This window comes from Polypterus senegalus, chromosome 6, assembly GCF_016835505.1.
Source record: "Polypterus senegalus isolate Bchr_013 chromosome 6, ASM1683550v1, whole genome shotgun sequence".
NCBI classification, from domain to species: domain Eukaryota; kingdom Metazoa; phylum Chordata; class Cladistia; order Polypteriformes; family Polypteridae; genus Polypterus; species Polypterus senegalus.
The window spans coordinates 21,656,902-21,677,671 of record NC_053159.1 but is presented as its reverse complement, the minus strand read 5'-3'; the positions used below and the strand labels follow the sequence as shown (position 1 = coordinate 21,677,671).

The 20,770-nt window shown below is 39.6% G+C and overlaps 1 protein-coding gene across 6 annotated transcripts in view; it reads right to left on the bottom strand.

Annotated features, from left to right (window-relative positions):
• Positions 1 to 20,770, bottom strand: part of klhl17 (kelch-like family member 17) — a 69,202-nt gene that overhangs the window by 22,882 nt on the left and 25,550 nt on the right. For all 6 annotated transcript variants that reach the window (XM_039755556.1, XM_039755555.1, XM_039755558.1 and 3 more), the window contains 3 exons: positions 11,350 to 11,611; positions 3,330 to 3,451; positions 546 to 767 (listed from right to left, as the gene is read on the bottom strand). In XM_039755556.1, coding sequence (XP_039611490.1) covers positions 546 to 767; positions 3,330 to 3,451; positions 11,350 to 11,611 — 606 coding nt within the window. The remainder of the gene's footprint in view (positions 1 to 545; positions 768 to 3,329; positions 3,452 to 11,349; positions 11,612 to 20,770) is intronic.

Below are 20,770 nucleotides of genomic sequence, written 5' to 3'. Positions count from 1 at the left end.
AAAGCACTGAAATGTCTGCATTAAACCTGGCATACTGTCTCAAACACATATTCACACACACTCAAACATACTGCACAACTGATCAATTAAAGGCACTGAGCCTCTGACCTCAATGTCAGGCTGTCCGACAATGAGAAATGTTTCTTCTTGTTTAAAGGGTTTGGCTTTTCATTTCTGTTGTGTGCTGCAGTTTCTTTATTAGATTCTCTTGTGCATGAAAAAGCCAAGTGATAAATGTAAAACTGACTAAAGCATGAAAGCGCACTGATGACATATTTAGATAATCTTATAAAAAAAAGAGACAATACCACAAACCATAACTGAATGTTTAGTCAGACGATCAATGCACAAGGCTAAGCCTTATATTTTAACTGAATAAAGATAAAGACATTGCAGCTAAGAAGAAAAGATTCTATAAGGCTTTAAAGTAACTAAAGCTACTTTGCAAAAGCACGCAGTGGAAGTGTTTGCTCTAAAAAGTACAATCTAATTTACTTGCTGATCTCATAGAAAATCACTCACAACTGCAATAAATTCCCTCTTGCCTGTTTCAGAGGTAGCAGCATGAACTCTTCCGTCTTGGAGACTTCCACAAAATGCTGAAGGACGTATTTGTGTGCTGACTTCAGCAAATCACTGCAGGAATGGGTGTCTGCAAATCCCCGGATACCAAGGCAGTTAGATGGATCAAGCTGGCTGAGCAGAAACTTGCAGCAAGCATCCCGAACCCCATTGAGCTGCAGTAAGCTGGCTGCAGGTAGGAGAGTCTGTAGAGAACGAATACTGTCATACACATTGTTAGTGCACATCATTTAGGCATGGTACAAAACATTTAAACATTTTTGAATGGGGGTGGGTAGTGCAGGGATCGGAGCCTATTCTGGCAGCATCAGGCAAAAAAATGTGTCAAAAACAAACACTGTAAAAGTAAAATAGTGTACCATTTGGTTAATAGTGTGTAGTAAAGTTTTCATACAGTGACCATACAGAGCTTTAAAGTGACTTAAGTTATGGAAAGTTTGGCAACACATATATGTACAATGAGTGAACATGTTCCCTTGTGTGAGAAATAAGGCATCTGCAATGGCTCTTATTTATGTATTTCATCTGCAAAGCACATAACGTTTTTACTAAAAGTTTAATACTTGTTATCATGTTCCATATTCTTTCCATAACATGTGTATGTGATTTGCATTTCCGATTAAAACTGGCTACCTTTTGTGTATATATAAGTATTTGGCCAAATAGGCTTGGCTGAGTCAGGATATGACAAGAATTTTGGCCCACAAGAAATGTATTAGTACTGGTAAAGGAAAAAAAAAATAGTAACCGGTATGGGAAAATGAAAATCACAAACAGATTGACAAAATATGGCTCACCATTTCATCCCTAGCCCTCATGAGGTCCAGTATCCCTTAGCCAAGAAAAAAATCTCTGCTCTAAGTTTCATCATGTCTGCTGTTAATCATGACCTTCTCATGAAGACAAACATAAAAATTCTGTGTTATTTAATTCAAAAGTCATTCTTATATTAGCTTACTAAAAGGCAGAAAGAAATAAGACACACGAGGTATTTTAATGGCAATAGAGAAACTCACCTCCCAGCACTTTGTCCAACAGGCACAGACAGGGGTAGATGACATTATAATCAACATGATCCACAAAGCCTGCTCTCACCAAAACAGAACTGGCAATATAGGCTCTAGGACTTTGTGTGAGAGATGATGGTCAAGAACACAAGGGCAACGCAGGGAACTTCCCTGTCTCCCTTCCATGTAATTTTTTTGTACAGAAGAAAGGTCAGAGCTGACTATACTTCCTTAGAAGGTTGGCGTCCTTCAACATCTGCAATAAGATGCTGCAGATGTTCTACCAGATGGTTGTGGTGAGTGCCCTCTTTTACGTGTGCTGGGGAGGCAGCATAAAGATGAAGGACGCCTCACACCTGGACAAACTTTTTAGGAAGGCAGGCTCTATTGTAGGAATGAAGCTGGACCGTTTAACATCTGTGGCAGAGCGACGGGCATTAAGCAAACTCCTGTCAATCATGGAGAATCCACTGCATCCACTGAACAGTGTCATCTCCAGGCAGAGGAGTAGCTTCAGTGACAGACTTTTGTCACTGTCCTGCTCCACTGACAGACTGAGGAGATCGTTCCTCCCCCACACTATGTGACTCCTTAATTCCACTTGGGGTAAACACTAACATTATTTAAAGTTATTGTCTGTTTTTACATGCATTTTTATTACTCTTTAATTTAATTTTTTTTTATATCAATATTCTGCTGGTAGATTATGTGAATTTCCCCTTGGGATTAATAAAGTATGTATGTATGTATGTATTTATGTATGTTTCTATCTATCTATCTATCTTATCTACCTCAAATAAAACTCCTATTTATGCAAGCTTCAGAAGTTCTCAAACATCTTCACCATTGTAGCCATCATTGACAATGGAGTTGAGAAGTAGTACAGAAATCTGACTGAATGTTTTGCAATGGAGTGATGGGGCAACAATTTTCATCTAAAATTGCTAAGAGAAAGGAACTGGCGGTACATCTTTAGTGCTCCATGGAGCCCATGAGATCAATCACCATGATGGGGAAGGAGGTGGAGGTGAAGCAGCTCAATAAATACTTGTGGGTTTATCTGAACAGTAGACTGGACAGGACAGAGAACACAGACACATGTTAACATGTTCTTCTATTTGACAGAGCTCAGAAGCTCACATCCCTTAATGTATTTGACAAGGTACTGAAGATGTGCTATTAGCCGATAGAGGCAACTGCTAGAGCAGCACCAGCTGTGGAGTTTTGGTCACCTGTATACACAGGAAAGCCAGCTGTATTATTATATCTGGATGTTATTATAAATGTCCTGTAATTTTGAATATTATTAGGGAGGTACCATGGCACAGTGAATAGTGTTGCACATGGACAGTATGATCCAGTTGGGGTATTTCCTATATGGAGTTTACAATGCCCTTCCTGTGTTTTTGTAGTTTTTCTCTATGGGATCTTGTTTCACTCCACGATGCTATTAGAAAGCCAACACTAAATCTGCTCAGTGAAAGTTACTTTGTGATTGTGCCCTGTGATGCACTGGTTGCCTGTTTCCAGGTGGTTCTTGCCTTGCATATGTTGCTGTCAAAATGGGCTCTCATCCCACACTAAAAACAGCAGGTTCTGAATATATGTACAGGTTTAAAGGAGATGAAAAATGCACTATGAAAGAGAAGAGAACTTGACTAACATGTTTTAGTTCAGCACACTAATTCATTGGCATAGCTTCAGTTTTGAGGCCCATAGGTATATTAAAATTCAACAGACCTGGACGTTTCCCTCTCCAACTACAATTTCTGCAGTGTAGGCATATTGCACCAACTGTTCCAAGGCCTGAGGGTCGATATCATGCAAAGTCACATGTGTCTGTCGACTTTCTGACATTTCATCTGTATAGTAAAAAAATGAAAGTGTAAACATCATAGCACTAATGTCATTTTACAAGATCAGATCATAAACTGATAGTAAGCCCTTCTTTGGCTAAAACAAAATTGCATTTTTTCACTTTATATTTGAAAGTGATTTTTTTGTAAATTGGTATAAGGATTTCATGATACTTTATAAAATGTTGCTCAGTTATGTTACACATCTTTGTATGTACATTCTGACAGACAATTCCAAGTTGGGGTGGAAAAAGGGGACAAAAAGTATTATCAAGATTAACAAAATTATTTTGGACAATAACAATAATGACTGAAATATGCAGTAAATAACACTTTATGTACATTTGAAAGAAAGTTTTCAATTAAAACACAATGCAAAAGAGTGCACAAAGAAATATATGTTTAACCAAGGCATGATGTTTCATTTTAAAGAATAAATGAAAATAAATACACTAAGTGACTGGACTGGACATACTTTAATGGTGGTACATTTCAGTGTCGATTGATAACCTTTGGTACAGGCCTGTGGAGGTCTGAGCACCATGATGCGCTTAACATTCGATTGACAGGTGTAGGGAGGTTGAATAATTGTAGAGCTGCTGGCAGGCTTGAAAACACTACCTGTATGGAAACTATAAAAATTGAGATGTGCTGGTACTTCATACTGGTGTGTACCAGTTCACTTCAAGCATTGAATACTGATATGATTAAATAAGGTAATATCAAAAGTTTTGTGATATGTATATGTTTGCATCTTTATTCACATCAAAGTTTAAATTAACATTTCCTGTAAACATCTTCCATGTGCCATTTGGATGGTTACTAATAAAATGTCATATATTTAGTAGATGGTCACTACCGGTGGCGCCATGACAAGGTGCTCAAGGCAGTTGCTGAAAGCTTGGCTTCAGCTATCAACACAAGCAAACTCCTCCATGGCTCAAAGAAGGCAGTTACCTTTGTTAAAGCGGGAGAGCAATCCCAGGCAAAGGCAGTAATAACAGGCCTCTTCCACACAGCCTCTGACTGGCAGCTGCAGGCTGACTTGGGAAAGCAACAAATTGTAACAACATCATTCCAGCCAGACATGATCATTACCTTTGAGGCCTCAAAACAGCTGATCGTGCTGGAACTGACAGTGCCCTGGGAAGAGCATATTGAGGAAGCTAACGAGAGGAAATGTGCCAAGTACCAGGAGCTGGTCGAGAAGTCCAGGGACAGAGGCTTGAGGGTACTCTATGAGCCCATAGAAGCTGGCTGCAGAGGATGTCCAGGATGCTCACTCTGCAGAGTCCTCACACGGCTGGGCATAACAGGAGCAGCCAGAAAGAGGGCCATTAAATTCCCAACTGAAGCCGCAGAGAAAGCCTGAAGGTGGCTTTGGATAAAGAGGGCTGATCTGTGGATTGCTACTGGGATGCAAGTTGGGGATTGATCAACCGCGGCTGGGTCGCCTGAGTGAGGGTGTATGATGTTGCAAGACCCGAAACACCCAATGACCTCAGGATACATCACTGATGATGTGTTCCAGTGCATCCAAGTGATGTTTCTTATATAGTAGACAGACAGATAGCTACATAGATATAAATCAATGCAAAATCTACTTTGCCCATTTTCAGAACTACTATAGGTAAAACCAAATGATTTTAACAAGCAGAAGAATAAGCTGCATGACTTAAATAATTTTAAGCTTTGAATATGTACGCTTTTGAGTCTTTAAGAATATTTTTACCAGTTTCTGCCTAAACCTGTTCTAGTGATTTGTATGAGTAAATTATTACTTTGAAATGCTCTGTGCGAATGACCTAATGTGTTCCCTAAGTTATTGTATAAAGATTTGTGTGCTGGTTAACTTTGTAGCATATACTCTAAGGCAGTGCTTCTCAAGTTTCATTGCAGGTTTTTGTTCCAGTCAGTTTCACATTTAATAAGTTAATTGATCTCCAGTAGATCATAGTAGTGTTAGATTAACATTAATTAAAAAAAATTGGAAATGTTTTTATTTTGCAATAACTTTAAATGCTTAACTCTCCTTTGTTGTATTTGTTTTAATTTACCTATTTGCTATTGACATTGATCACTTAAATGTATCCTAATATAATAACAATGAATAAGGAGTGGAGCAGACAGATCATAACACCAAGGATATTCCACCTGTGTTATTTTTATAAAGCTACAGCTCAACCTTTATGTGATCAAAGTCAACACAAATATTTTGTAACCTGTACATTGATTAGTAGGACACTATGCAATGGTAGAATCATCTAAAAAGAGCATCATTGAAAGGAAAAAGGTTGTAGAAAAACCACAACTTTAAATTAATTTAAATATTGGGATTATTTTCAATTGTTAACATTGAGAGATGCTGTTTGCTTGCTGCAGTATCTGTTTATAAGTAAAATCATTAGCCATTTGGATTTCTGTTTTTTTTTTTGCTAATCACTCAAAATGGTTGATTTTCAGAAAATTTTGCATTTGCCTTGCAATTGTTACAACTTAAATATAGGCTTTATGGTGAATCGGGGAAAGGGCCTCCAAAAACCAGCATTGATGGTGTGGACTACAATTCCTATCAGACAGTAGGAGTATGCTATGGCTGATGGAGGATATTGTTGCCACCATATAGAATATTCTGTTGGCCAAAGTGTGATCTTAAAGACTACAGGTATGTACTCCATTTTAATCTCAACTACTCTGGATAAAAGTGTTATTGTCTTGATGGATTAGAGCTTTTGTTTAAGAGGATGTCTTTTTGTCCCATTGTAGGTTGTGTCTGGCCATGCATAATTTCAGAAAGTTTTACCCTGTTCATTTATACAAGTAGGTACTTCGACTAGTAAACTATAAGTTAGGAAACTCAGGTCTCTAAAGCATCACTTTTGCACTACTGTCAAAGGGCAAACTATGCTGCCATTCATAACAGACACAAAAGTGAAAAGTGTCCTAACATATTTTTAAAACTTTTGGATTATTTTTTTTTTTTGCATCAGGATATTTGAGCATATAAAATGTCTTCTGGGAAGGGTGCTACTGAACTTATGTAGAACCAGGATATTTGAGCATATAAAATGTCTTCTGGGAAGGGTGCTACTGGACTTATGTAGAACCTTGTTTAGACTTACAGGCACATACACCAATAGGAGTCCTGCAGAACCTCACTTAATATTTTAAAGTGCAGAGATTAATTTTGTTGCTGCAGGAGGGAGTTAAGTGCAGTCTGTGCTTAAGTGGGCAGGTCGAAATCTTCATAATACTAGCAAAAGTGGAATAAAAAAAAAACAGTCCTTTGGAGCACCCTAAAACAATGGTCCCCTAAAAGACTTTGCTAAAAATGACCCACCAGATGTTTATAGTAATCAAGAAGTTTAAAATTCAAACAACTATTGACCATTGACAGATAACTATTGTTATTGCCTGGTTTTATTAACAGTTTTATTGTTGCAGTATTAAATCCTTTTCATGTCATAAATTTTTCATTGTGCACAAATATTAAGGGTCATGCAAAATTGTAATATGTATTTTATGTATTTGATAAACTCTGCTGCAATTGTTAATATATACACCTAGATTAGACACACATCTGAATCTAAACACATTTTAAGTGAATCAAATAATTAAGAATGCATTACTGATTACTTGATTAATGTGATAATTCAATCACGTACTGAAATGCTACTTTTGCAATATCCGCTGTAAAGGTGGTAGAGAGTAAAATACTGTAGTGTACATAACAAAAAATAACCAAAATGGACAAGTCAAACAAGACAGTCATTTGGTAATGAGTGATAACAATAATATAATATTCTTACCTTACAAAGTGCATATAATATATAGGTAGCACTGAAAAGTGTATGGCCTCTTAATTTCACACTACCATTACCTGAGACAATTAGGTGAAAAGTGAACAACTGGCAATAGTGCTGGGCGGTATGGCCAAAATTCTATATCACGGTATTTTTCAAAATTATAACGGTTTCACGGTATTCTACAGTATTTTTTTCCCATGCATGAGTGGATGTTAACCACATTTACCACTGCAAATTCTGCAGTAGACTGGCTAAGAGTAACCTATTCCACTGTCATGAGAATTGTACATTGTACAAAAAAACATTTTAATGTGCACACAAGTGTAAATACAGGTTTGCATGGCCCCATAAAGTGATAGTTTTCAAGGGGGTGGCACTAATGAAGAGAAGTAATCACATTGCATGAAAATTGCAGTCAAAATATAGAACCTATTTATTGAACAAATTTTGCAAACAACTTAAACTATAATTTTGACAAGATATTGTCAACCATTCAAATATGTTGTCAAAATTATAGTTAATGGGGAGGGTTACGTCAGGAAGGGCATCCGGTGTAAAATTTTGCCAAATCTATATGCAGACAATAATACAAATTTCCATACCGGATTGGTCGAGCCCCAGGTTAACAACGACCGCCACCAGTACTGTTGGTCAAGAGGGTGCTGGCGGAAATTGGGCTAATGTTGCCCGAAGAAGAAGAAGGAGAAGAAGAGGGGGGAGACGTGTCCAAAGGCAGGAGGAGAGGAGGAAAGTAAAGCGAGTGGAACTGACGGTAGGAACTTTGAATGTGGACAGTATGACTGGTAAGGGAAGAGAGTTAGCCGATATGATGGAGAGAAGGAAGGTTGATATATTGTGTGTGCAAGAGACTAAATGGAAGGGGAGTAAGGCCAGGTGGATCGGAGGTGGATTCAAATTGTTCTATCATGGTATGGATGGGAGGAGAAATGGAGTAGGGGTTATTCTGAAGGAACAGCACGTCAAGAGTGTTTTGGAGGTGAAAAGAGTGTCAGACGGAGTAATGATTATGAAGCTGGAAATTGGAGGTATGATGATGAATGTTGTTAGTGCATATGCCCCGCAAGTTGAGTGTGTAATGGGTGAGAAAGAAGATTTTTGGAGGGAGTTGGATGAAGGGCTGAACAGTGTACACAAGGGACAGAAAGTAGTGATTGGAGCGGATTTCAATGGACATGTTGGCGAAGGGAACAGATGAAATGAGGAGGCGATGGGTAGGTATTGTGTCAAGGAGAGGAATGAAGAAGGTCAGAGGATAGTGGATTTTGCCAAAAGGATGGACATGGCTCTGGTGAATACGTATTTTAAGAAGAGGGAGGAATATAGGGTGACGTACAAGAGTGGAGGAAGATTCACACAGGTAGATTACATCCTATGCAGAAGAGTCAATCTGAAGGAGATTGAAGACTGCAAAGTGGTGGCAGGGGAAAGTGTAGTTAAGCAGCATAGGATGGTGGTCTGTAGGATGACGCTGGAGATCAAGAAGAGGAAGAGAGTGAGGGCAGAGCCAAGGATCAAATGGTGGAATTTGAAAAAGGAAGGTTGAGTTTAGGGAGGAGGTGAGACAGGCACTGGGTGGCAGTAAAGAGTTACCAGACAGCTGGGCAACTACAGCAGATGTAGTAAGGGTGACAGCAAGAAGGGTGCTTGGCCTGATATCTGGAAAGAGGAAGGAGGAAAAGGAAACATGGTGGTGGAATGAGGAAATACAGGAGAGTATACAGAGGAAGAGGATGACAAAAAAGAAGTGGGATAGTCAGAGAGATGCAGAAAGTAGACTAGAGTACAAGGAGATAAGGCGCAAGGTAAAGAGAGAGGTGTCAAAGTCTAAAGAAAAGGTGTATGAGAGGTTGGACACTAAGGAGGGAGAAAAGGACCTGTACCGATTGGCTAGACAGAGGGACCTAGCTGGGAAAGATGTGTAGCAGGTTAGGGTGATAAAGGATAAAGATGGAAATGTACTCACAAGCGAGGAGAGTGTGTTAAGCAGATGGAAAGAGTACTTTGAGAGGCTGCTGATGAATGAAGAGAACGAGAGAGAGAAGAAGTTGGATGATGTGGAGATATTGAATGAGGAAGTGCAATGGATTAGCAAGGAGGAAGTAAGGACAGCTATGAAGAGGATGAAAAATGGAAAGGCCGTTGGTCCAGATGACATACCTATGGAAGCATGGAGGTGTTTAGGAGAGATGGCAGTGGAGTTTTTAACCAGATTGTGTAATTGAATCTTGGAAAGTGAGAGGATGCCTGAGGAGTGGAGAAGAAGTGTACTGGTGCCGATATTTAAGAATAAGGGGGATGTGCAGGACTGCAGTAACTACAGGAGAATAAAATTGATGAGCCACAGCATGAAGTTATGGGAAATAGTAGTGAAAGCTAAGTTAAAAAGTGAGGTGATGATTAGTGAGCAGCAGTATGGTTTCATGCCAAGAAAGAGCACCATCTGAGGATGTTTATGTAGATGTTTAGAGAAGGCCAGAAGGAGTTGCATTGTATCTTTGTGGACCTGGAGAAAGCATATGACAGGGTGCCTCGAGAGGAACTATGGTATTGTATGAGGAAGTCGGGAGTGGCAGAAAAGTACGTAAGAGTTGTGCAGGATATGTACGAGGGAAGTGTGACAGTGGTGAGGTCTGGGTAGGAGTGACGGATGCATTCATGTTGGAGGTGGGATTACATCAGGGATCAGCTCTAAACCTTTTCTTATTTGCAGTGGTGATGGACAGGTTGACAGACGAGATTAGAGAGGAGTCCCCGTGGACTATGATGTTTGCTGATGACATTGTGATCTGTAGCGATAGTACGGAGCAGGTTGAGGAGACCCTGGAGAGGTGGAGATATGCTCTAGAGAGGAGAGGAATGAAGGTCAGTAGGAACAAGACAGAATACATGTGTGTAAATGAGAGGGAGGTCAGTGGAATGGTGAGGATTCAGGGAGTAGAGTTGGTGAAGGTGGATGAGTTTAAATACTTGGGATCAACAGTACAGAGTAATGGGGATTGTGGAAGAGAGGTGAAGAAGAGAGTGCAGGCAGGGTGGAATGGGGGAAGAAGAGTGTCAGGAGTAATTTGTGACAGACGGGTATCAGCAGGAGTGAAAGGGATGGTCTACAAGACGGTAGTGAGACCACCTGTGTTATATGGGTTGGAGACGGTGGCACTGACCAGAAAGCAGGAGACACAGCTGGAGGTGGCAGAGTTAAAGATGCTAAGATTTGCATTGGGTGTGCCGAGGATGAATAGGATTGGAAATGAGTACATTAGAGGGTCAGCTCAAATTGGACATTTGGGAGACAAAGTCAGAGAGGTGAGATTACGTTGGTTTGGACATGTGCAGAGAAGAGATACTGGGTATATTGGGAGAAGGATGCTAAGGATGGAGCTGCCAGGGAAGAGGAAAGGAGGAAGGCCTAAGCGAAGGTTTATGGATGTGCTGAGAGAGGACATGCAGGTGATGGGTGTAACAGAACAAGATGCAGAGGACAGAAAGATATGGAAGATGATCCGCTGTGGCAACCCATAATGGGAGTAGCCGAAAGAAGAAGAAGAAGATTGTCAACCATCCAAAAAGGCATTTCGACTTAGTAAAATATCCAGAGGTGCACAACTTTAGCTCGACAGCATTTGTAGTAAATAGTTGTTTGGTCCACATCCGACCTTTTAAAACCAAAATATCTCCAGACAACAGACACGGCTCCTTTTTTCAGCAAAAGTTCTTCTGTGTCATCATGTTCAACTTTATCATCTGCTACAGCTTCAGTTTCAGAATGTTCTCTGTCCATTTTCACCACACAATACCTCCACTAACACATGTACTCTGTTGCATGCATGTTTAGCGGTGTAGCAGTGAAAAAGGTCCCCTCTTAAACAGTTTCCCGCTGCGTCACGTTCTGAATATTGTTTAGGCTATTTAAACCAGTATTGCAGTATAAGAAAAATCCATATCACAACAAAAATAAAAAACGTTTTTTGGTATGAAACGGTATACTTCCCAGCACTAACTGGCACTGCTTGTTTTTAGGCCTTACAATGAGAAACAAATAAAAAAGTAACATATCTAAAATGAAATCTAAATACGTACTTGTAAACATTGCATGGAAGTAAGGACTGCAGGATGCCAGCACCACTTTGTGAGCCTTAATCTCTTTGGTTCCCACGTGGAGAACAATATCACATAGCAGTCCACGTTGCCTCATTCTGTTCATGGACACAAATGAGTCATGGTAATGCCGCTTGGAATTATGAGAGATACTGTGGCCATCCCTGTTGAGGAGCTGCATTCCACCCTCCATCATAGGAGACCACTCTGGAACTTTGTCTTTGCCAGCTCTTGCTCTCTGTAGCTGTAAAATTAACAAATATAAAAGTTATCAGTGAAGAGAATACCCATCAGAAGAATAAATAGAAAAATATAAAGACTATACTATAATATAGGCAAGAATAGTAAATAAACCATTTTTTATACTCTCAATTATCTCTTTACCATAGAATCTAAATTACTTAAATAAAAAATTAAGCTCTTATGTACAAAATAGTCCAGATTTTTAACTCAACCTGTCTCTAGAATTATGTGTCTTTGCAGTATGGAAATTGGCTGCAACGAGAGTACAATGCCAACATTACTAGAAGGAAGGAGAAATTACTTAAAGTTTAAAAAATTACACAAATGCTCTATTATGACACTATACAAATATAATTTGTTTTTGTTTTTAACCTTTGCTGAAAAAGTGCTTAGCACCTAGTCAGAAACTTGAAATTTAGCAAGGCTTTAAAATCGAGGGATTTCAACCCCAGCTCCTGGAGGGCCACAGCGACTGCACAGTTTTAGTCCAGCCAAATGTTTTAATAGAAGACAATTTTTGTTGCAAATAAAATGTTTGTTTGATTGAATTTTAGTCCAGAGTTTATTTTCTTATGAGAGCTAAATTAAAAACCACAGAGAGTTGCTACTGGACAGTGTTATTTTTTTGATAGAGATTTAAAATTATGTCAGAAATCAAGCAATTAATAGGTATTTTGTATTTTTGGTGACATAAATTGAAGAAAAGTCTTGGAACTAAAGAAAAACACAGTTACAAGTAAAATACCATCAAGAAAAACTATCTTTAAAATATTTGTGGCTGATTAGTTAGTAAACCCGTCTCAGAGTTCAAAAGTCTAAGGTTCAAGTTGCAGGCTGTTCACTGTTCATTTTGTTACTTGGCTTTACTCCCAAATGTGCATTTTAGATTGACTGGAGAATACAAAGTGGTCAGGTCTGAGTAAGTATGCCTTAGGGTGGACTTGGGCGCCATTCAGGCTTGATTTTTGCCTTGTACCCAGCTCTGATCACTCACAGCTCTGTATTAGAATAAACAGGTTCAAAAAATAAATAAATAACCTCTGGCAATGGCTACAATATTCATTTTCATTGTAATGGGTTAAGTAACAATATAAGCTTAAATGATAGCAAAATTAAAAACTTCATACATCATAAAAAGTATTAATTATTAGTATAATGAAAAATCAATTTTAATTCCTGTACAGGAACTTTCATTATGGAATTTTCCCAATGGCAATATGAAGTCATCATGAATGATATTAGAAATACACAAGACAAAAAGCAATAGTAAAATGAGAGGGCGCACATGTGGGGAATGATGCCAAGTACTAGAAATGGTGTGTTTATTAAAAAGGAGGGAGGGAAGCATGAGAGAAAAAAAAGACAAACAGAAACCCGCAGCTTCTATGGGTCTACCTGAACAGGATTTGAACCTCTCTGTACCAGGTGTGGTGGAACACCTACTTGTTCACTGTGGAAGACTGTGTAGCACCCTGCATCCCAGGTTAATTTCTTGATACCAAATGCCCATTGGGCATGCCCACAGAAACACTCATCAGGAGGAATGGTAAACAGAGGATCCTGCCTGTTCACCTGACTTTTTTTTTTTTCATATTGGCCTTTGGTATTTTGATTTTCTGCTCTTTTTGGTTTTAGAACCCTGCCTGTCCCTGACTTCACTACTTTCTTATTTCCTCGTCTGCTTGTTGTTTTATTCTGTCTTTTTCAATCACTGGCAGAGCTTTCTGCAGGGAAACCCATGTGCTAAACACACTGGATGTTTATGTTTTAAACCAATAACAGATGTCCATAAGTTTTATGCCTTGGAATGCAGCTTATTTTAATGTAAAAATGATCAAATTTTAATTTTTTTGGTAGTCTCTAGTAAGAAGAAAAATCTTGAGCACTTTGAACTCTCCTGAGTAGGCCTTCAGTAATGATAGGCACCTGCCATTCAGATACAGTAGTGAAGGTTTTTTGGGAGAGGAAGATTTTCTATTATATAATATAGTATTCTCATCATTCAATCATAGTCTCCATCTTCTCCAGTGGAATTTCCAGCTGCACCCATGACAAAGATATAAGCCTTTCAAAGTAGTTATAATTGGTTACCTATCACTGTATGCCCAACCCACCTAATCTGGTTGCCATAGACCCAGAACAGCAGTGGCTGTGCTCCAAGGTATTCTTGGACTGTAGATCTCCTCCTATTACCAACAGCGACTAGATGTTGAAAGGCTGACTAACCAATGATATTTTGATTTGTAATGCATGATATTTTCAGCACTTTTCTCACTTTTACTTTTGCATTGTAAAACATGTCAAATGTTGCTGCTTTTCCATAGTGAACACAAATGTTGAGAATGTTGCAACACAATCACTTAAATCTATGTTATCAAAATAAGAGGTCTCCATAACTAAACTTTTGTTGATAACTTCTCAATATTTCCATTTTCAAAACTTTATTTTAATAAAATGTTATACAGTACAACAGAGGCAGCTATCTGAGGCATTATGGGGACTAGGTAAGTGTTTTCAAAGGCTAGCCATTACAGCCGCTATAAAATAAGGCTAACTTTAAGTCAAAAAGCATTATTATTGGAACTGTCTTTTTCAGTGTTGATGATACAAATGTGCATTTTAATGTAGTCAGCATTATAGCCGAAAAGTCAAAAATGTGAAAAATGCACTTGCATGTATAAACTATAAAAGGCATCCCAACCAACCACACTGCCACAAGTCACCTAACGAAACATTAAGCCACTCTTATGGTCGACAGGAAAAAGCAAACCAAAAAGGCTATTAAGAAAATTATTTCATGGTTGGCAGAGTAAGTCAAGGATTTTCCATAATCAGAGTTCACTGCCAGGTGTTGGACAAAATACCAAAATAACAAAGATAAAACCAAGCAAACCTGCATGAAATGAGAGGTCAAAAAATATTTCTGAAAAAAACAAAAAAATAAGAAAGTCTGAAACCTGGTCTAAAGACTTGTCCCTGCCTTTCTATCTAGAATTTTAGAATCAAATCCAAAAGTTTGGATACATAACAATACAGGGCGCCATCTTGGTGATTACATTATATGTATTACCCTCATGACTCACGCCCCAAGCCCACATGACCTGCAACTAATGTCATTATTATAAACAACATGGCAGTGTCCTGACTCAGAATTCAATTTAGAACTTCAAACCCTCTTTCTCTGCCCCATCTTAACCTTAATATTTAACCATTTGGTGAAGGGTGGAGAGACGCTAGGGCTACTATCCTCAATGGTACATTTATATGTTAATTTTTGGTAGCTCTTCTATTTAAGGAACTGGACTGAGCAAGGCATTGTCGTTATTCAATATATTTTTGAAGAGACTGGCTTTTGGATGTTTCGTTTTATAAGATCATGTTGTGATGCTACTGCCTATTTCTTTTTTTTCTCTATTTCTACTCAGAGTTTCTGTAATTACCTTGTTCCCAACACTTTCCCTGCATCCACATTTTAAAGTATAGAAATTAATTACTTCTTTCAAAAACCCTGTTGCCTTAGTCCTTAAGCTCTTGTGAAGGATACCTTTCAACATCCAGGCTTTTCCCATATAACCAGTTTGGAACAAGAATCTAGCCTTGACTCCCACTTTGCAATCATCTAGTTTTTTTAGAAATATTTCAGTCTCCTGCCTAAATCCAAACTGATGGGTTATACAATTTAAATTTGTTCACACTACTTGCAAATGTGCTATTATTGGCCAGCTTAAGCCCAGATCCTCACTGTTGCCTTTGTCAAACTGGAGCAGTAGGCATCTTTTCACACACGTTTGGAATGCTTGATTGCAGCAGATTTCTGGTCTACTGTTGCCTACTTACTTTCTTCACATGTTCCTTTTAACATTCCTTTATTCCCACAAATGTTTTTGTTATTTTGTTCCTTTCATATATAACTCTACACATATTTTAAAGTCCTTTGTATTTCTTAGGACTTGAATATCACTATTTGGATATTATTTGAATTTATCTTAAAATATTATTAAAAGGCAAATGCTGTCATTAGATTGGTAAAATAACTGTCATTTATTTTACCTTACACTGATTTTGGTACTGTTTTACACCAGATACTGTATGCTGCATACTTCTTTATTTTGCATGCATTTTGCACATTAGTTTAATGATGTTTTTAGAATTTTTAACTGTTAGTTGCTATGCTCAGTTATAAAATAAAAAGATTTTTCTTATACACAGCTCTGCCTTTCTGGTAAACTAACAATACATTTTAAATCTTCTACAGCACTCTATAAATATTGTTTTGCTCCTGATCCTGTTCCATTTCATTCTTGAAGCTGAGATCCCTGATTTGCTACCATTTTATATTCAAAATGTTATTTTAGCAAATACAAGCTATCTCATTAAACATAATGGGAAAAGCTGCCATGTTTTTGATTTTCCTTTTATTATTATAATTGCTTTTAAAACCAATTTTAAAGAGCATTTTAAATTTCAGGAAAACATAGCACTTTCAGCCAACATACTGTATGTGCTTTGGAGGCTGCTGCCTTGACACAAAATTCAGAAAATACAGGTTAGGTCAGGTCAGGTTGGGAAGCATATACTGGTACAGTGTGTTGCCACACCCATCACATGACAAAACAGCTCGGGGTCCCTGTCGGCAACCCCCCCCAAGGCAAACAAGCAGTCCAGTCACCCCCTGTAAATTACCGCAACTAGGTGTTAAGTAAGCATCCCCTTGGCCTGGTCCACCTGCTTGAGTCCTCAACAATGAGGATCCTGTGAGCCAGATCACACTCTGGGAATCATGCCACATGGCCGTAGTGCCATAACTGATGCTCCCTCACAATGCAGGTAATGTGTCTCATTCGGGACTCCGTGAGCAACCATTCATTCAACACAAAGTCAAATCAGCGGTACCCAAAGATTCACAGTACCAAAGGAGTCTAGTCTTCGTCTCAGGTCACTGGATAGCGTCCAGGTCTCGCAACCATATAGCAAAACAGGAAGTACCAGGACTCTAAAGACTTGGACCTTTGATATTTTGCAAAGATATCGGGAGCACCAAACACTCCTTTCCAGCGACCACATGACCCCCCATGCTCTCCCAGTTCGTCTACTGAATTCATAGAAAGAGTCACCAGAGACATGAATGTCACTGCCGAGAAGTCATTAGAGGCCTAGATCTTGGTTTTCACCCAGGACACCTGCAAGTCCAGAGACTCAGACTCCTTGCTCAGTCTCTCGAGAGCTCCAGTCAGAGCCTCCATTGACTCTGCGAAGATCACAGCATCGTCGGCAAAGTCAAGATAAGTGAATCTTTCTTCACTAACGGATGCCTCACAGCCATTGGACCCCACAACCCTGCCCAACACCCAATCCATGAAAGCACTGAACAGAGTCAACTGGGAGAAACGCAGAGGTTCTGCCTCTGCTGTCACTGCATTCACAGTACCAGTTTACAGGCCGGCCGTGATTTCCAGCAGCTTTGGGAGGATCCTGCAGTGTCTCAAGATGTTACACAGGGTACCTTGATGAACTGAATTGAACGTTTTATGAAAATCGACAAAGGCTGCAAAGAAACTTTGCTGGTATTCGTGTTTGTGTTCCATAACAACCCTCAGTGCCATTAATATAGTCAAAGGTAGACTACTTAGGCGGAACCTATTGAGGATGAACCTAGCAAGGACCTTACCCGGCACTGATAGCAGTGTTATCTCCCAGTAGTTGCCGCAATCCAGGAGATCACCCTTCCCTTTCCAGTTAGCGACTACAAGTCCTGTTTTCCAGTCATCTGGGATGACGCCTGTCTCCCAACTGGAAGCAAAGACAGGCTGCAATGCAAGGAGCCAGCCTTACCACCAGCTTGGAGAAGTTCACCCTGGACACTACAGATCCCTGTAGCCTTCCCTACCTTCATCTGGTTCACCACTTGTGCAATCTCAGTGAGACTGGGTAGTTCACAGCTAATTGGAGGATCAGCCTGAAGAACCATGGGGCCAAAGATGCCCAATGTCCTTGCTAGATGATCATCTTTAAACAGCTGCTCAAAGTAGCCAGTCCAGCAGGTTATTCAAAAGGACCGTTCCATCACCTGCCTTGACTGAGACTCTCCAAGGAACAGATTCGGATGTGCATAATGCTTCAATTCATGCATAAGTGGGACGTGGGTCACTAGACCGTAGATGGTGTGTCATCTGCTCACAGATTCCTTTAACAAACAACACCTTATCTGCCCTCCGTGTACTCACAGCTGTCCTTCTCAGTTCCCAGTTCAGACTGGTGTTGCCATCAAGCTGTGTGCTGCCACTCCTCTCAATGATATCCAGGGTGTCCTGCGAAACTAAACACCTCCTTCTGAGCACACTGGTAACATCAACACAACACAAAAAGTGTTGTTACAGAAGGTCTACCACATCACATTAGGATCTGCAGTCTCACCCAAGTCTGTAAATTTCTCACACAAACTGCATGCAGACTCATTAGAAACAGCCTGATCTTCGAGTCTGGCCAGGTCTAGGCTTATTCTCCTAGTAGCAACAACAAGTCTGTGGTCAGAATTCAGAAACTGGGCACTTCTGTAGACCCTGCAGTTTTGTAACAGCCTCCGTCTGCCCATGAGGATGTGATCAATCTCCTTCACTACACCACCAGTGCTGGAGTACCAAGTCCAAAGATGCGGTTCATTGTGCTGGAAACAGGATCCAGCGATTTGCAGCCCCTGACCTTTTGCAAAGTTAAGGAACATAGACCCACTTTCACTGCGGTCGCCAGACCCATGGGGACCTACAGAATCCTCATAGCTAGCTTTGTCAATGCCAGTGCTCATACTGAAATCACCCATGACCACAGGAGTGTCACCTCACAGGCACCAATCAACCACTGAGAAAATCTGCAAATAAAATGTCTCCCTCACTATGGACGGAGCATACACTGAGACAAGAGACAAGGCACAAAAAAAGTGCCTTAATCTGAGTCTCATAATACGCTCATTGAAAGAAGTGACATTGGACACCATTGGAAGTGGCCAAGCTGCCACAGCAACAGCTACTCCCTGAGTATGACAGCCATCAGAGCGACTAGACCAATAAAAGATACAGTATATCCACCTACAGAGGTCTGGCCAATCCCAGATCTGTACACCTCAGAGAGTGCCACCACTGCAATGCAGAATTTACAAAGCTTCTCTGATGGCAGAGGAAGATGATAATCATGCCGAAGACATTAGACTTTCCACGTGCCTAGCAGGATGAACCGCTTCACACCAGTTCCGATCTCCAACAGGCCTGACCCCATTGGCTCTTTTGACACCTAAGGTCATTCCCCCATCCCTTTCATAATACAGGTAGCTTTCCTATGGGCAGCTGCAGCACAGCTACTCCTCCAGGGAGCAGAAAGGAGTCCTGTCTGTCGTTTTGGACCTGTGTGGATTTTTTTTTACGGTGGCTGGAGTGCTAATCCTGCCACCAACCCTTAAGCTTTCCCTGCAAGTTGGAAGACCATTTGCAGAGCGAATACAGTTTAACGTCATACCCAGGACAAAAATGCAGGTGTAATGAAAAATAAATATTAATGTTACATGTGTTGAATTTTTGCTGAATTTATAAAGGGGGAAAAGAATCCTATTTAGTTTTTTAAATTATAACCCATGCCTCTTATAAATTGTTTTAATATTGTGTTGCATATTATTTGTTTACTTAGTAGAAGAATATTTAAATGCTGTTAATGAAAGTTTTTGCCAAATAAAAATAAAAGGAAGAAATACTTAAAGGTAGTTACAATGTCACATTTAGTAGAATAAGTGGATAGGAGTGGCGAGCTTTGTTGGGCTGAATGGCCTGTTCTCGTCTAGAGTGTTCTAATGTTCTAAAGATTCAGTAACTCTATTTGTGAAACACAAATAGATTTTCTGTGCCTTGACTTGTATAAAACATAGATGGGCACTGGCTTCACGTCTTTTGCACCCAAGGACTGGAAAGTGTGAAAGAAAAATTAACTGCTTGCAAGCTACTTAGGGTTAATAGCTGACAAAGCCATTTTGCTATAACTGCAGGTTATTCATACAGGCGTCTGTCATAAGACTGGATGCAGTAGGCGGACCGAGGACAATTTCCAGTTTCTTTAGGAATGTGTCTATTGGACACAGGAAAGATGACCTTTCCTTCTTTAGGGTCTATCTGACAAGTGATAAAAAATAAAAACAGATGGCCCATTAGTGTAATAAAATAAAATGCTTAAGTTAATGATATTATGTTTTTTGATAAATAAGGAGAAGGGGGAGGAAGGGTAAATTATAAAAAGGCAACTGAAAAATGGAACTATGCTCCTCTGCCTTGTAATGTAGAATCCATGTACTCATCTGTGACTGAATAAATTTCCTGTCTTCCTCGGGGGGTTTCTTCCACAAAAGTCACATGGCAGGCTAAAGCAACTAATGTGTTTAAGTAATCCAGAGCCATTTTGTATTGGTTTCATATATGCATTACAGGTATGTAAAGCGTCCTAGTTTCACTTTTGTCTTTGATTTTGTCACTTTTCATGCGTAGAAACACCAAGGCAAAACATTACAAAATGGCCATGAGTCAAAAATGTACTGAGAAAGTTTAAAAAATAAATTATAAACAATTACATTTCAAAACTTGCTTGAATTAATAGATAATAACTAAAATCAAATCTAATTCTTTACACAGGCATGCATTCTTGACAAACTCCTCCATTCATGTGTTGCATGAGGGAGAATATGTTGACCCCAGCACAGACTAACCTGCCATTGGGAGTAGCGTCCAGTCACAGCAGGCATAGTGTCACAGGGATGACTGTCTGTGTGCGTTGACAGTGGAGGAGAAGCATGTGGTCAGCTCTGTAGAGCCAAGAATGGAAGTGCAAAGGGTAACTACCAGCAGACATAAACAAACCCTGCTAAGCTGCTGGCCATTTATTAAGAGTGGCAAATTTCTGACAAAGAAAGTCATAGCTAATGTTTCATCATAACTGGCAATGTACAGTGGCAGCTACCAGTCCCAGCAAATGACTGTTGGGCGGAACAGTACTTTGGTAGTATGAAGGTGACAGAGAGTTAGCTGAAAGTGAATAGGTGCAGAAAAACGGCTGCAATGAAATTCTTGTGCTCTGGTCACAGTTGTGTCTCATCTATATAGTGGAAGCTGTATGGGAAGGAAGGTAGCTG